Source organism: Lissotriton helveticus, chromosome 3_1 (genome assembly GCF_964261635.1).
Source record: "Lissotriton helveticus chromosome 3_1, aLisHel1.1, whole genome shotgun sequence".
NCBI lineage: Eukaryota > Metazoa > Chordata > Amphibia > Caudata > Salamandridae > Lissotriton > Lissotriton helveticus.
Window position 1 is genome coordinate 1,950,146,807 of NC_136061.1, and position 16,628 is coordinate 1,950,163,434.

Here is a 16,628-nt window from a genome sequence, read left to right on the forward strand (position 1 = left end):
ATTTCCCCGGTACTTCACCCGTTTGGGGGGGCCGAAAGGGCTGCTGCGGTCTAGTGAACACCCTGCCAGCGCCGAACTGGGGGGGAGGTGCAGTGTCAGAGAACTGTTTGTGCCAGGCCAAGGAATCTACCGAGTCCCATGGTAATGCTCTATTGAATTCCAATGCCTTCCTAAAATTTACATCATAACCCTTCCATGCTTCCCCAGAATACTGCTGACTCCACCCCACAATCCTGCTCGAGTAGCAAGCCAATGCAGCCTGCAGATCTGGAGGACGCTCAGCCTTAACTGCAGTGAAAACGGCCCATGCTTGCATCCAATTATTGAGATTCTCTTCAACCCTGAATCTAGTACACTGCGCCCTCCATTCACTCGGGAGCATCCACTCTTTCAGTGCTTTTGCCTGCTCCATTTCCCTATTATCCAATAATAAAGAATAAATGTACACGTATTTATCAGCCCAAATCATTTCCTTAACAGCTAAAGACACATGTTGAGCTAGATTTTCGCTCCTGGAAGGTACTACGCCGTCCCCCAAGAGCGGCAATGCCACTTCCTTACCAAGTGCGGGCACCGGGGGCGGCTGCCCTGGTACTCCGTCCAGCTGGGGAACACTTGGACCTGCAAGGGGAGAAGAAATTGGCAATGCAACACTGTCTGCGATCGGTGCCGACCTGATTTTTTCTACGAACCTTGCAGCCTCTGCTGCATGGTCCACCGAATTCGGGAAGGCTCCTCCTTTTTGGAGCCATGGCATCATGGCCGTTAACTGAGCTAACAATTCGGGTGGCATTGAATCTGCGTTACCCCCCGGGACAACAGGTACCACTGGGGTTATGCCCAGTGGTCCTGGCACAGCTGGCAAAGCGGGCGTCGGGTGTGGCCCGCCCGTACCCGGGATTGTGGGCACCGGTGCGGAAGCAGCCCCAGCGTCTACTGGTTGACCTGCCGGCACCGGCACCACAGGGGCAATGGGTGTAGGCACCTGTGGGGGTGGGACCACCGCGGGCGGTGCGGCGGGTAACGGATCCCCTGGGCCTGGGGTGGGGACCGCCTCCTTGGGTCTTTTGGACCTGGGTTTCCCTTGCGGGGTGACAAATTCCCCTCTTGGCACTGGTGCCACCCTCTTGCGGACCGGTCTCCCGGACGGGCCCGGGGCCTCGCCCTCTCTATCCTCCAGCCGGGCTTCCCGCTCCTTAATTTGTCCTAGCTGTTGTTTAATGTCACACATCTCCCGCATCATAGCCCGCATCATAGCCTCCATGTTGGACCCCCTTTTTCCACCCCTTGGACCTGGCATGATGCTAACCCCCCAAAAAACACCCGCTGCCTACTTAATTCCCAACCGGTCAGCTGTGAGTACCTTTCAGATGGAGGGTCACCAGGGGGCTTTCAGCACCATGCACCGGCGACCGCAACACTAGCGGCTTGTCCGCTTATGTAAGGGGGTGAGTAAACCTAATGTAGACCCACCCGGCGGCCACCAGGAGCTATGAATGCTAGCCCCCCGTACCCCTCTTACCGACCCCTCCTGTATCCTCGTCGACGACGGTGATCTGCGGTCACAGCCCTCACCACGTTGCGTGCACTGTCTGCTGAAATGCGCCAATAATGTAGTTAAGGTAGCCTGGAATTGAAAACAAGTATTAATACCGTGTAACAGAGCAGTTGCACAAAAACTCCTTGAATCAATGGCCTTAAATTACACTAATGCAACAGACTGGTACCCTCCTGAGCCCTTTTATTGTGCGCTGTGTGCAACTACTTAAACAACAAGTTATTGACTAATTAATACCCCACAATAGCGACCATTACTTGAAGCAATGCCACGTTTGTATGCTTGAACAACAATTCACATATCAGTTAATACCACATATTAATGAAAACACTTTCAATAAATGTCACCTTGCTTTTATACCATTCGTGGACTGACTATAGCAAATGGATGATAACTAAATACTGCAATGTCTCCTCGTTTTCTTAAAATTGCACAGTTTGTGGCACAATCAGCACACTGAATTATAACCAAAGACTGCACTGTAGCGTGACAAACAGTTACACAAATGCTCCCTTGTTTTGTACACTTCCCAAAGGGTCACCCCTCCAGGTGCTGCCCTGGTCGACCCTGCTTCGCCGCTTTCTATGGAGCGTGCAAAGCCCACCTCTTAATCACGATCAAATTGCCCCCTTGCGCCTGTTTTGTCGTTCCTCCTAAAGCGCGCCAAAATTGCCTGCTCCAGAGATAATAGCGGCGCCTAATTACTGATTTTCAAGCCTGTCCTCGCAGCGAGCCACCGCTGCCCCCACCCGATACCTTAGTGCTCCGTGCTTCCTCGACTGGTACCGGCGCCCGCGGTGTGACGCCCACGCAAGGCTTTCCTGGCTGTCGACGAAGATCGCTCAGTAATCTCCCGACGCGGCTCCACGCGGCAGGTCTCGCTCAGTAATCTCCCAACGCGGCTCCACGCGGCCGGTCTCCGTAAGCCCTTGATAACCTAAAGGAACAAGGGAGAAAAAACACCGTCGCCTCGCGTCCCTGGCCTGCCGGCGCTCTCACAACGCGGCTGCTTCCAAGCTTCCGCCCAACCGACCTAAATAAATAAAAAAGGAAAAAATTACTAAAACAAAGAAGCCCCGAACGCGGGGCACAACGTTCAGCGAGGGAGCGTCCAGGGACAAGGGAGTCTCCTGGGCGCTCCCTACCTCTTATTCCCGAGGGGCCGGGTGGCCCCTCCTCACGCCCGCCCCCCCCGACCCGGAACCAGTCCATTGATTCCGGGTCAGGAGGAGCGCCGGCCAATCGGCGGTGGGCCGCGCCCCCAGGGCACGCCCCCACCGTCGAAGGACCCGAGGGGAGAAGGGGTGAGGCGGTCGCCGCGCCGCCATGCGTGCGGGGGGGCCGAGGGCCCCCCCTTTTCAGAACAAGCATTGGTAATGCATCGGTTTTGCCTGTGCAATGAATAGAGAGCTGTTTTCATCAATCATTTTCCGGGAGAAGGAAAGAGCTCCCTGACAGATAACACAGGAGTGGAGAGGATGTGGTGCAGCAGCCAGAGCTGCTGACTCAAGAGCTGAGGATCCCGGTTCGAATCTCAGCAGCACCACGCAACAGCCTGTGATTTTATGAAAATCACGTAATCTCTCCGGGTGATAAATTGTTTTATAAATATGCTGTAAGAGTAAAAGGCAAAACTTCATGAAAATATAATACCACCATAGCAGATGTTAACAGTATATTGGTGGTGGGGAACTGACAAGAGAAGAAGACGAGGAACAAACATTGCTAAATACAGGAAAAAATGCTACAGCCAATAGAAATGGAGGAAAAGTAAGTTGCATGCGCAGAAACGAATGAGAAGCCAGGAAAGAGAGGAAGCGGGATGTAAGTTCCTTTTAAGTTTATATTAAAAAAATAGACTTTTCAAGCACAAGCGCTGTGCAGGGGAAATCTAAAATGACATCTTTTGAACACAAGGTTTACCACTGGAATATCCAGGAGAAGAGAAAAGAGGGTTAAGGGTGCTCGAGTAGCAACCATATGTCAAAACACTAAGGGGCAGATTTAATATGGAAAAAGCAGTGTAGCGCCATATTGAATAAAAATGGCCTGTTCCTGCTCTCCACTGCTGCATTAGCACACAACCAGGTTGCCTAACGCCACGCACAACCTTTTCAACATGGTGCAGCAGTTTGTGCGTGTGGTATAGCACAAGATAAGTACTGGAAGCATACGTTTCCAGTACAAAATCCAACACCTGGATACAGTCTTAAACACTCCAATGTGTGATTTACAGTGCAGTATACATGCAATGCGTAGAATGTTTAGAGAAATGAATACATTTCTCCTTTTTGTGCCTGCTTCAAGGAAGTGTTACTTTTTGACGCAACTTCTGGTCTGGCTTTCCCAAAGGATCGGGCTTTGCATAAAAAACTATGGGTATTTGCGCTGAATGCCCAAGTTACACCCCTTGATGCAAAGTGGCTGAGAGTAGTGTAAAGTGCTATTTGTGATAAGAATAGGCATCAAACCAGTGGAGCATGTCTTTTGTGCTGGAAAGTAAACACTCTTACAAGATATTGCCAGTAATCCAGGTGCGATATCTGAGGGTCCTTCTTGAGAGGTGTTTGCACATGAGCAACCTAGAGGCTGCTACCCTTAGGGTGGGGCTTTGTCGTGTGCCTGATCGTGAACTCTGACCTCAAGTTATTAGTCCATGCCTTTCTGTTCACACAGCTTGACTACAGATTAACACCAAGCACTCAGTTCCCTGTGCATTTGATCTAAAATCGCCAGGTAATACAGAATTCTGCAGCTCATGTGCTAAGACGAGATTTTCATCTTGAGCATATACCGCCAGTCTATGTGATCTGCAGTGGATGGCTGTGAACGTCAATGACTGGTTCAAAATGGCCATGATAGCCCTCAAAGGTCTGCAGGAATTCTTGGTCTTTGCAGAGTTGAATGTTAAGACAAGACAAGACATCAGGTTCACAACAACAGATCTACCTCTTGAAAATAAAATTTGCAGTCTGAGAAGGGGCGTGGCCTTGGAGGAGGCTGGGCTTTCTGCTCAGAACTTCCTTTGAGGCCCGTCGGCCTAGTGGAAAACCCCCAGCGACCTCCTTCGCCTTAAATAAACCCACAAAGGTTCCTGAGGCTGGAGCCGATGTCCTGGGTACTTTTCACACCTATTACTGGTCATCGGCTGCTTACAATCTCCAATGAGGAGCTGGAAATCCACACTTTTCAGTGATTTCCAGCTCCTCTTGCCTGCCACTGTATGAATTTGGCTCCTCACCAGGTGACCCTGTGAAGACAGCCAAAATCGTGTGACACACAGTGGCACCGTGTGAGTTAGCAGGTCCGTAACAATCCTTCCTTTGTTCAGACCCCGCCCCTCAAGCCCAATTACTTTTCCTATGCCTTCCCCTTTATCTGTGTTTATTTTCTAGACTCGTTTTTCATCTATGAAAAGGTATTTCAATATAGGGCATTGCTTTCAGAATAAAGTTAAACGGATGCTGTTCAGTAAGTTCTGCACTGCTTTGTCCAATTTGCAGGTTAGTTCTTTTTTCCTAAAAGGATGTTACGTGCAGGGGGAGGGGGGTGATTTATGTCTGATATGTGACCACGCCATAGGAGTAAGTTTGCCCCTTTTAGAAGTATCTACTGGTCATGAAAACTCCTGATCTGCCTGAAAGACACTCAAGTTTAGGTTGAGCCTGGTCAGCGCATGCGCTGCGCTGCAGCATGCTGTATTGGAGTATGGAATAGAAGCTCCTCCCACTCTCTGCCCATATTTGTTATTGGCTTGTGTCATTGTCCTTCGTAAATTCTGGCTTCTGATTCGTTAATAGGCTTGTTAGTCCCTCCTTAGTATCGCCGTGTCTTCATTTGTAACCTCCCATGATGACTGGCCCTTATAGTTAGGTTCTTAGACGTAGACGGTACGTCTTTTTCAGTCTAAAAGGACTATTTTCTTTAATGAGTTTCTCTTATTGCAGGCACAACATGCTTTCCTGCATCATTCAGTGCGCCGTGCACGCTTTTACTTTCAGAGCAGCCCGGGACTATGGTGGACGCTTTTTTTAATATGTTTTGCATTAACAAGAGTTTGAGCTATTGGCATTGTAAATGACAATGTCTTTTATTTATGTGTTAATTAGCAAAACAGATAAATAAAAGGCTTTGTCATTTATAATGTCAGTAGCTTAAACTCTCGCAAATGCGAGACTTATTGCATTGCAAATGCTTGTTATATCTTGGTCAGTGAACTCAAGGGACTTTATGCTAAAATGTTCCTTTTGCTTTTTTTTCAGCAAACTGGGGTCTGTACTGCAGCGAGCGTTCTTCTGGTCCAATGGGAGGGTACGTTCTCTTTTTTGTATTCTCTTTATAATTGTAAAGTGATTTAAAAGAATACATGCTAAACAGGTGAACCACAGATAAAATGAAAACCAGTCAGATGCATGTCTCATTAAGATTATTCTATATATCTTTCCAAATAGATTTATGTATAATACATACACAACTTTATTAATACATTTGAGTTCCCTAATTTTTTTTTCCATTTTCTATGTATTCCAATCTTATTTTCATTATTAGGCTTTTATAATGCATGGAAGTCTGCAATCCCTATATACATAACTAATCCTAATTGCCTTATTACAGTCAAATGGTGACATCTCTCGTCATCTGTAATAGTGAGCTGCTCAACTGTAATACCGTATTACAGTTGAGTTGTGAAATCACAATGCCTGCTGCTAGAGTCAGCCAGCAGCCAAGGCGAAAGGCCGGCCACAGAGCATCATTACAGCTGCAAATTAAACAGCAAAAATGAGAAGTGTCATTTTCTTCTTTTTATCTGTTTTCCTAAAATGAACAGTGATTAACAGAAAGGACATTTTTATGGCAACATGTCTATTTTTTGCATGTACGGACCATTGCTTGAAAGGCTGAATCCCTCTGCGCGTTTATACATATTCTGATTTGCAACATTCTTTACAATGTGACTTAAATGGTTTCAAATATATTTTTGCAACAAATTACTCACTGCTTTTCTGTCAATTTAATTTTGCACTACATATTTCACTTTTATTTCTCATGTCTGCAACCATACTCTTTCTTTAATAGTGAGTAGCAAAATAACACGGATTTAAGTGATTTGTAGCAGAAATGAATTTTGTGGAAAAACATTGTGAGATTGTCACTTTTAGAGATTAAAAAGTATTCAATCATAACATTTCCAGCACTCAGTGCTGGCATCCAAGCCCTACTCGCCCATTTATTTTATGAACTCCTGCTGGAAGGTAAGTGAAACAATCCACCAATATGTTAAACGTAAAATGTAATTTCCTCTGTGAGGTGAACATTTTGAATGCAATTAATCACTTTTTACCCGTTTCCTTGGATCACAGCATCTAGATACATTGAATGAATGGCAACATTAAAAAAAGCTGGGCAAAGATCACCTTTCCTCTGTTTTGACCAGTTGCCTATTTTTAAAATCTTTTCTGAGAATGTTTTCCTCCTTGGACAAAATCCGCCAGTTTTGCCACTGAAATAATTGAGATCCAGGAAAACGGAGCTTCGTTAAAAAACATTTCGACAACTTTTGTTATAGTGACAATTCTACTATGTTAACTTTTGTTAGTATTTAGGGTGGTAGGTAAGACCAAACGCACCAAACGTGTAGTTGAGTTCTCGTCTGGTCCAGTGGGAGGATAAACTCTCCATCTCTAGTACCACAGCCCCATGCCTCTTGTCTCATGCCTGCTGTCTTGCTTTGCCCCAGGTGACCCTGTATGACCAGCGGAACTTCTCCGGCCGGAGATTGGATCTGAATGGAGATTGCCCACATCTGCATGAGAAGAACTTCCCTGAGAGGTGTAACTCAGTCCACGTAGACAGTGGGGCGTGAGTATCTAACTACGGCTCTCTTTAACCCATGGCACTGTATGGCAGAATATGGAGGCTGATACTACGGTGCCCAAGAAGACTTAATCCCTCTACTGTATTCTGCAAAGACTTCTAAGAAGGTCTCCAAAATGTAGTTTAAGAGCGTGTTGAATGAAGAGGAGGGGGAGACAAAAGAGGAAGACTGAAGGGAAGAGGGGTACCACTAACAGGCGGTTCAGGGGTTTTCCCTTCATACAGTTTAGATTGGTTAACTGGTTCCTAGCAATCTCTGACCTCTCCATGAAAGGTCAAGGCCTTCTGTGCTGGACTATGAAACATGGCGTTTCATAGGGCAGAAAGCGAAGAGTAAAGGTAACCCAACAGAGTAAAGGGAGCAGTTGGGCACCTAGCAAGCACTCATGATAGAGCTGGGTCAGATGGGTCAGGTAACTCATGCATCTACTGGGGTGAGTTACATTTCACATCAGTGCCTCGGGTTCGAATCCAGGCGTGTGCAGTCAACCTTTGATCGTCCAGAGGTAGATATTGAGTGAGATAACAAGACAACATCTATTTTTTTATTCTTTGAAGTCACTGGGTGAATATACACTTTGCAAACAAACATACTGTGTCAGTGAGGTGGTGTTCACACAGGCAGGCCCACCATCCTTCGGACTGCCCCTGCTCATCCTACTGGCCAAGGGCAGTGGATTGTCTGGAGAGCAGCACAGAAAGCTGTGTTTGTGAAAGCCACACAGGGACAGTCATGGAATATTTCTGAGACCCACATAGAGGCATATAAATATTGTTCGATACCTACATCTCAGCAGTCATAGTAAATGCATTTGTGGCAACCAAGATGTAGTAAAGAATTTGATGTCCCCAGGAAAAAAAATATATTCTGGTAGAGAAATTGGAAGATTTCCTGTCAGGAAATTCCTGAATGGTCTTTTAGAAGAGTTAGTTACACGATACGCTAGAGCAAGTCGCCTGACTGCCTTTGCCACAGTGCAATATGCCTAGAGTGTAGAAATTTAGAAATGAGAGTAGGATGTAGAAAACTCCAAATATCCATGTAGTCCTAGAACCTGGTGGGCAGGGAGAGGGGTCTGTATTTTCCCATTTGTCTGACCTAGGGCATATGCGTAGGACCTCCAAAGCATTCCTGATCTCTGAATCCAGGGTTTTGATCTCTGTGCAGGTGGATTGGATATGAAGACCAGAACTATCGGGGGCGCCAGCACCTCTGGGACATGTATGACGCGGGTGACTATCCCAGCTCAGACCGCTGGTGTTCCTCCTCTGACCAGATCGCCTCAGTGAGGAGTCTCAAGCAGGTGGGTAGATTTAGGGGACACAGCCTCACCCCTGTACTTGTGCACACTGGATATCTGCCCCTTCGCACCGCCATATGAGCACACCTCTATCCAGTGCTTTAGATGAAAATATACAAGTGCGGGTACTCACTCTCTAGAGCATCTGTTTGATCCTGAGAAGTGCTGGTACGCTCACATTAAATGTATTGCAGCAGTGCTGAGAAGTGCAGGTACTCTCCCTTTCAAATGAAAGAAGTGCAGGTACTCTTCCTTTGAAATTAAAAAAGTGCAGGTACTCAGTACCGGACAGTCCCGGCCCATTTAAAGCACTGCTTCCTATCCATGAATTTAACGTACACTTCTCATCCTTCTTCCCTCTCTTCATGTCTAGGACCAGTCAGTGCCTAAGATTCACCTGTTCGAGTGGCCTGGGTACTCAGGGCGGAAGTGTGAGCTCCAGGAGGATGTTCCTAATATGATGTCTCGCTTCCGCGTCAATCACATCTCTTCGGCCCGGGTCCTCGGAGGAAGGTAAGGATGGCTAGTTCTGTAGTTAGGGGCACTTTGTGGAAACTACTGTATTGGTGTTACGGGTGTGGGAGACCTGGGGAGGAAGCAACTAGCTGCTTCACATCTTGTTACTCTGTAAAAGAGTGCTTTGCCTCAGGAATACAATAAATAAAGGATTTTGGGCCTGCAGCGAGCATGCAGAGGCTAGAGGCAGGGGTATTTTGGAGAAGTAAAGCACGCCAAAACTGACCTCAAACACCTAGATTGTAAGGGACCCGTCTGGTGGCTCCCCTTTTAGACACTGTGGAGTTGCCCACTCTTACAGTGGACCAGTTCCTGGAGATGGACTCCCCCCTAACAAAGGACGTAATACGAGACACATTGCGATAATTGTCCTCCGGTAAAACACAGGGTCCGGATGGCCTCCCGGCCGAGTTTTTCAAAACATACGCAGAACATTTAGTACTACATCTCCATTCATTGTTCACAGAGGCAATCTCGGACGGGACTTTTTCCCAAACCATGTGTACCGCTAATGTAGTATCTTTGTTGAAGCCTGGTAAGGACCGTATGTCTCCCGGCTCCTATCAGCCGATTGCAATATTGAACACAGATTATAAGATCCTGGCAAAAGTTCTGGCTAATCGTCTGGCCCCGCTTGTCTCTGATTTAGTACATTCTGATCAGGACGGCTTCGTTCCACAGCTTAACATGGTCTTGAACATACGATGCTACTTTCGAGTGGCGGGATATGCCTCAATGGATTGCCCACTTTCGGGCTGCATGGTGTTGGACCTCGAGAAGGTCTTCGATTCGCTGGCCTGGAACTTCCTCTTTGCCGTTCTGCCCGGTTTTGGGGTTGGTCCCTATTTCATTAGTTTAGTGTGACTACTGTATCGTAATCCCTCCATCCAGATTTGGATGGGGTCTTACGTTTCACGCCCAATTCAAGTGTGGCGGGGAACCCGGCAGAGATGCCCGCTGTCTCGCTTTTGTTCGCTTTGGCAGTGGAGCCGCTGGCGGTCCACGTGAGCACTTATGTTGACATGGGGATAGAGCTGGGGGATGGCTCTCGCACCATTTCACTTTATGCAGATGATCTGCTGTTATTTGCTCGAGACCTTCATAATATCCTAACCTTACTTGATCGGGCCCTTAGCCATTTTGCACGTGCCTCTGGACTGCGAATTAATGCAGCGAAATCTATACTTTCTCCATTTCTGAAGGATACTCCTGATCCGGGATACGTGCTGTGGGGACTCCTGTGGCTCGGTGTGGGGACCCTTTTCATTATCTAAGGGTCCGAGTTTATTGTATCAGAGTCGATCTCTGTGATGGGAACGTGCTCCGGGCTTCATCTGCGATTCGGTCACAGATGGGTTTTTGGAAGACTCTCCCATTGGCAATCATAGGGAGGCTTGCCCTTGTCAAAATGGTGGTTCTTTCCTGCCTTCTCTACTACTTCGCCACTCTGCCCCTCATTATCTCTCCTCCTTTCTTCAGACAGTGGGAAAAGGTTGGGCGGGACTTCATTTGGGGGAAATCGCGCCACAGAGTGTCCATGGAAAGCTGTACCTGCCTACCGGGCTTGGTGGCCTAGCGGTGCCTAACTTCAAGCATTACTACCTGCCTCCCAAATGCAGTGGATTGCCAGGGGGGTGTCCTCCTGTCAGTTGCCAGACACGGCTTCTTTACAGCCTCCACTGATGCAGAGTAGCCTTTTACAACGTTTCCATCCTTGCTCCAAGTCCAGACCCCACGATACACTTCTTCTGAATATAGCATACAAATGCTTCCATAGGTGTCTTTTTCTTACTAGAACCACCATCCCATGTGCACCTGCTATCCCATTGCTGGGAACTCCATGAGGGGACACCTACAAAACTTTGACTGAGTTACATCACTGGGCTTCGGAGGTAATACGTGATAGACCTTTTCCAAGACAGCAGTCTCATCCCATACCAGGAACTCATAGCGAAGGGGAACCTGCATCCTGGGCAGTTTCTACTGCATAGAACAATCATAGCCTCTTTATCGACTAAATGGGGTACACTCACTCAGGAAACTCCCACGCACCACACTTTGCAATACCTCCATGTGATGGGGACAGGAGGGCACCTCACATGCTGGTTCGCATCTTCCCTCTGGCAACACCTGGAGGTGGACCTCACTAGGTTTTGACATCATTGGGAGGGGGCCCTGGGGAGGGCATTTACAGATAGAGAATGGGCTGTAGTCCAGGAAAGCCCGACCTATGTCACCGTAATCAACGGTTCAAACAAATCCAATTCTTTGTACTGCATCGGGCTTACCTTACTAGAGTTCAAATCAATAGATACTTCCTTTGCACAGACGCTGCTTGTCCCTGTTGCAGGCAATTAGATGCCATAATTCTCCACATACTCTGGTGTTGTCCAGTCTTGACGGACTACTGGAACAATGTGACAATCACTCCAGCAACTTGCACCACCCGAGCAATTCCCCCTAATTCAAAAGCCCATGTACTTCACCTCTTTGGCAGAAACAAACACTATAGAGCCCCCACACGATTTCTAGACTGGGACTAATAACGGGCAAACGATTGATCACCAAGCGATGGAAGTCCCCTTTGTCACCTCACCTGCTTGCTTGGCGCTGATCCCTGCTTAATTGGGCTATGTCGGAGGGAGTGGCGCTGCATAGAGAGGACCTACTTGGCGTTCGTAAATTCCCCCAAGTGCCTCAGTGGGACACAATTGTTTCCAAGCTCCAGTAAATGATCACTCGCACAGGGGAACCGAACATGTTACCAGCGGGCACGAGTGATGAGTAGTACTGACACCCATGCTGATATAGCATCAGATCCAAAACTTCATTACCACTAGTCTCCGACAGCTTTGGCCCCCCGGCTACATTAGATGTGGCATCAAGTCTCAAGCAACTCCCCCTTTCCCTTCCTTGGCTTATGTTGCCCTTCTTTTGTTGGACCCCATGTCCCCAGTTGGGTTCGAACTGCACTATGCCTAAATCGTTTGCATGTCACCCGGTGGTGTGACTTACCAGCACTGCTCCACCCTGTCTGGGGATATTGACTCATGATTCGATGTGCTCGCCATAATATACACATCTGTCTTTCCTGTTAATGTTGGGCATCGTGCATCGTGCTGTTGGCAATCACCTTTATTTCTTTTTCCAAATGATGCATGGGCACTGCTCTGACGGTATGTTTTATTTAAAAATGTGCAAAACTGGTAATAAAAACATTTAAACAAAAAAGACTGACCTGAAACATGAAGGAGGCATTGGGAAACATCTTCCCTGCCCAAAGAAGCACCTTCACCTATCCGCAAATGTGCCCACTTCAGTTGTGCACTGGTCCTTTTTATGTAATGGATTGAATTCAAATATAAAAAACAAACAAAAAACTAATTTGAGACCACTAGGTTTTCCCACATACTTTCCAATCTCAGTGTTGGCTATAGACATGTATGCAGAGACAGAGAAATCCTAGTGCACTGTAGGTATATGTTTGAGACAAATCTTGCCCAATCATAACACAGACCTTCCCACCCAGAAAACCTTTTTACTGTGTGAGAGGGGCGGGTCTTAGAGAAGAATAATTTCTGCTTCTCACTGCCTAAAATCCCTGGAGAGGAAATAGAAGGGGTTGGGGCAATGGAACTGAGGCGGATCCTAAAGGCAGCCTAAGACACCTCTCCTACCCTCTTAAAAATAAAAAAACAAAGGCTTTTACATGCACCCCTGCTGTCCTGAGAGGGGTACATATTTCTTTGTAAACTTTAAGGGTGCGGAACCACCAACACATTAGCTGGAAAGTTACCCTTTATGGGGTTTTAGCATGTGATATCAGTTCTTCATTGGTTGACTATGTGAAAAGAGTAAACAGTCAAAATATCGAGTAAAAAATATCGAATGGACATAATATCGAGTTTAAAATATAGAATGGACAAAATATCGAATGGACAGAATATAGACATCAAAAATATCGTTTTTAAGGTAAGTAATGTAATATCGAATATTAAAAATATAGAAAGTTGAAATATCGAAGTATATAATATAGGTTATTAAAATTATCGAATTTTTAATAATATCGAAATTTTTATAGTGTTTTTTTATGCTATTATATTTGTGAAAAGTGTGTATTTATGTTAAAATTAATTTTATTAATGAATTTTGTTGCGTAATTTAATTCTGTAGTGGGTTGTGGGTTTATAGGGGAATAGGGTGGGAAGTATTTAATTATAATTAATTAAATATATAACATTATTTATTGGTATTTATTTAGAATTAATTGCTAATTAATTTTTTATGGGTAATTAATTACATTTTAATTGTCAATTAATTTTATTTAATTGATTAATTGCTAATTATGTTAATTTTACTAATTTATTTTCTGTAGTGGGTTGTGGGTTTATAGGGGAATAGGGTGGGAAGTAATTTATTTATAATTAATTAAATAATTCAATTTATTTAATTGTATTTAATTTGAATGAATTGTTAATTAATTTTTAATTGTTAATTAATTAATTGTTAATTTGTAATTAATTTGTATTAATAGGTAACTTATTGTAATAATTAATTTTAATTTGTAATTTTAATTGATTAATTATTATATTATATTAAATTGGTAATTACTTTTAATTAATTTTTTATAGATATTAATTTATATATTTTTAAATAATATATGAAGTATTTACTTTCCGTACTGTTGCACTCTCTGGAGTGGGAATAGTAATTTTCACCCCTACGCTATCCAACGCTTTCCCTACTGTTGCACTCTTTGGAGTGGGAATAGTAATTTTAACCCCTACGCTATCCAAAGCTTTCCCTACTGTTGCACTCTTTTGGAGTGGGAATAGTAATTTTAACCCCTACGCTATCCAACGCTTTCCCTTCTGTTGCACTCTTTGGAGTGGGAATAGTAATTTGTACCCCTACGCTATCCAACGCTTTCCCTACTGTTGCACCCACTGGAGTGGGAATAGTAATTTTTACCCCTACGCTATCCAACGCTTTCCCTACTGTTGCACCCACTGGAGTAGGAATAGTAATTTTTACCTCTACGCTATCCAACGCGTTCCCTACGGTTGCACTCACTGGAGTGGGAATAGTAATTTTTACCCCTACGCTATCCAACGCTTTCCCTACTGTTGCACTCTTTGGAGTCGGAATAGTAATTTTTACCCCTACGCTATCCAACGCTTTCCCTACTGTTAAACTCTTTGGAGTCGGAATAGTAATTTTTACCGCTACGCTATCCAACGTTTTCCCTACTGTTGCACTCATTGGAGTGGGAATAGTAATTTTAACACTCTTGCTATGCTACGGTAATAAGATAGTATATTTTTTAATAATATTATGTTAATATATATATATGTTTTAACAAATAATGTTTTTTTATAACTTTAATTAATTATTTAATATTTTTAAGGTTATTTAAGTATTTTTAAGTATATTTTAGTTATTTATTTTTAATATTTTTTTAATTTTACATTAATTTTAATAAATTCGATATATTTACAAAGTACATACTTTTAAACGATATTTTTGATTCGATATTTTTGTACTTACGTGTTTGTAGATAGGACTTCGATATTTTTGTAGTCGATATTTTGTAGTCGATATTTTAAATGTCTATATTATTGTAGTCGATATTATGTCAGTGATACTATATTGTGTGAAACACAGGGTACTGTGTGAGTTGGCAGGTTTGTTACCAAGCTGATCTTGCTCCTATTTCTGTGGTTCCTCTCTTTTTTGGTGCTAGGTCATCCATTATTTGAAGACCTCGGGCAGAGCCCTCTCTATTTATTTAATTTATGTACTTTTCCTGTGCTGACTCGCCTCTTGATGATTGGACTTTAGTTCTGAAACACACCTGAATCCTAAACCTCAGAACGTTCTTATTAATTTATCCTTCACAAAATGAAATAAGATGTCCCATGTTGGTTAGAGTCACGTGTGCACTTCGTAAGTCATCAACAATTGTTGAGAGGCCTTGTTAAGGTAGAAGAGCGCGAGCATCATGCATGTACAAAATGGTTGATCTCCCACATAAGACACAAAGAGTTTGTAAGGATTAGCTGCTGCAAATTGCTTGTGGCACAACATGCACAGCTTTAACCCACAACAATGTGGCATATACTGACTAAGCTAGAGGTACAGAAAGAGAAAGGAAAAGGGAAGGGTGAAGGTCCCAACGTCCAAGGTTGTGTTCACAGCAAATTGTTAGATAAATCCCAGCTAGAGATTGTGCTTCGACTGAATAGCCTCTCTTGCTCCAGATAGAGATGAATGGTTACCGTGAAGCCCACAGCTGATTGGTCACCGTGAAGCCCACAGATGACTGGTCACTGTGAAGCCCACAGCTGATTGGTCACTGTGAAGACCATAGCTGATTGGTCATTATGAAGACCATAGTTCATTGGTCCTGGGAAGACCACAGCTGTTGGGTCACTATGAAGACCATAGCTGTTTGGTCCCTGTGAATACCATAGCTGATTGGTCACTGTGAAGACCATTGACTTGTGATTCAGTACACACATTATGGAATACATCATCTCTCTCCACGTGCCCTGAGGCTTAACACTTGCAATTGAGGCAAATCCTAAACAAAATCTCTTTTGCTTGGATTTGAAATTGCCGCCATCTCCTTTCAGGCACTTTAGCTGTATTCCAACAATTACCAGCTTTGAGAAACAGTTTAAAGTCCTGCCTCTAAATGACAGGGTATAGAACAAGATGAAGAGAGGAAGCTATGATATAGACTTACTTTGAACACTTATTATACGTATATTGTTTTATTAATTTTACTTTATCGAATTTATTTATTTTAGTGTGCACACTGCAAACTTATCACTTGGTGCCAGAGGTGCTATAAAAATGCCATAAACGTTAATCCTCAAGACAAAACCTATACAACAACACAATAATATCCTAACTTCTAAGCAGGACTGAAATTAATTTTTCAATTAAAAAAATTGCAATTACGTTTTTTAAACTCATCAGCATTAGCTTGTTTTTGATGTCTGAAGTTAGAGAGTTCTAAATTCGAGGGCTGGGTACTTGGGATTATAAAGAGGCAGAGATTACTTGATCTGAGATTATATGACAGTGGTTTTTTAGGTCTCACCTACGCAATGCGCATGCACTACCTAGGCAAAAAGACCTTTTGAAATGGCTTCGGCTTTTCAGCCAAAAACGTGCACGCGTTCCATTGCCTTCAATGGCAACGCGTGCATGTGTGGCGATTCACTTCCGGGAGCGCGCAGCACCATATGGTAGCAATTATCCCAGCGCCAGTTGCTCGCTCCCGCAAATCAATCGAGCAGGCCCCCTCCTCTTTCCTCTCCCCATTCTGCTGCGCGCGGTTGTGCTTGTTCCACCTTCTCTTCTTCTGGACT

The 16,628-nt window shown here is 44.5% G+C and overlaps 1 protein-coding gene across 1 annotated transcript in view; it reads left to right on the plus strand.

Moving 5' to 3' along the window:
- LOC144824349 (gamma-crystallin A-like) overlaps positions 1 to 16,628 on the plus strand; it is a 60,370-nt gene that overhangs the window by 41,655 nt on the left and 2,087 nt on the right. The window contains exons 3-6 of the mRNA XM_078683464.1: positions 5,821 to 5,869; positions 7,296 to 7,417; positions 8,601 to 8,736; positions 9,107 to 9,246. Of these exons, the coding sequence (XP_078539590.1) occupies positions 5,821 to 5,869; positions 7,296 to 7,417; positions 8,601 to 8,736; positions 9,107 to 9,246 (447 nt within the window). The remainder of the gene's footprint in view (positions 1 to 5,820; positions 5,870 to 7,295; positions 7,418 to 8,600; positions 8,737 to 9,106; positions 9,247 to 16,628) is intronic.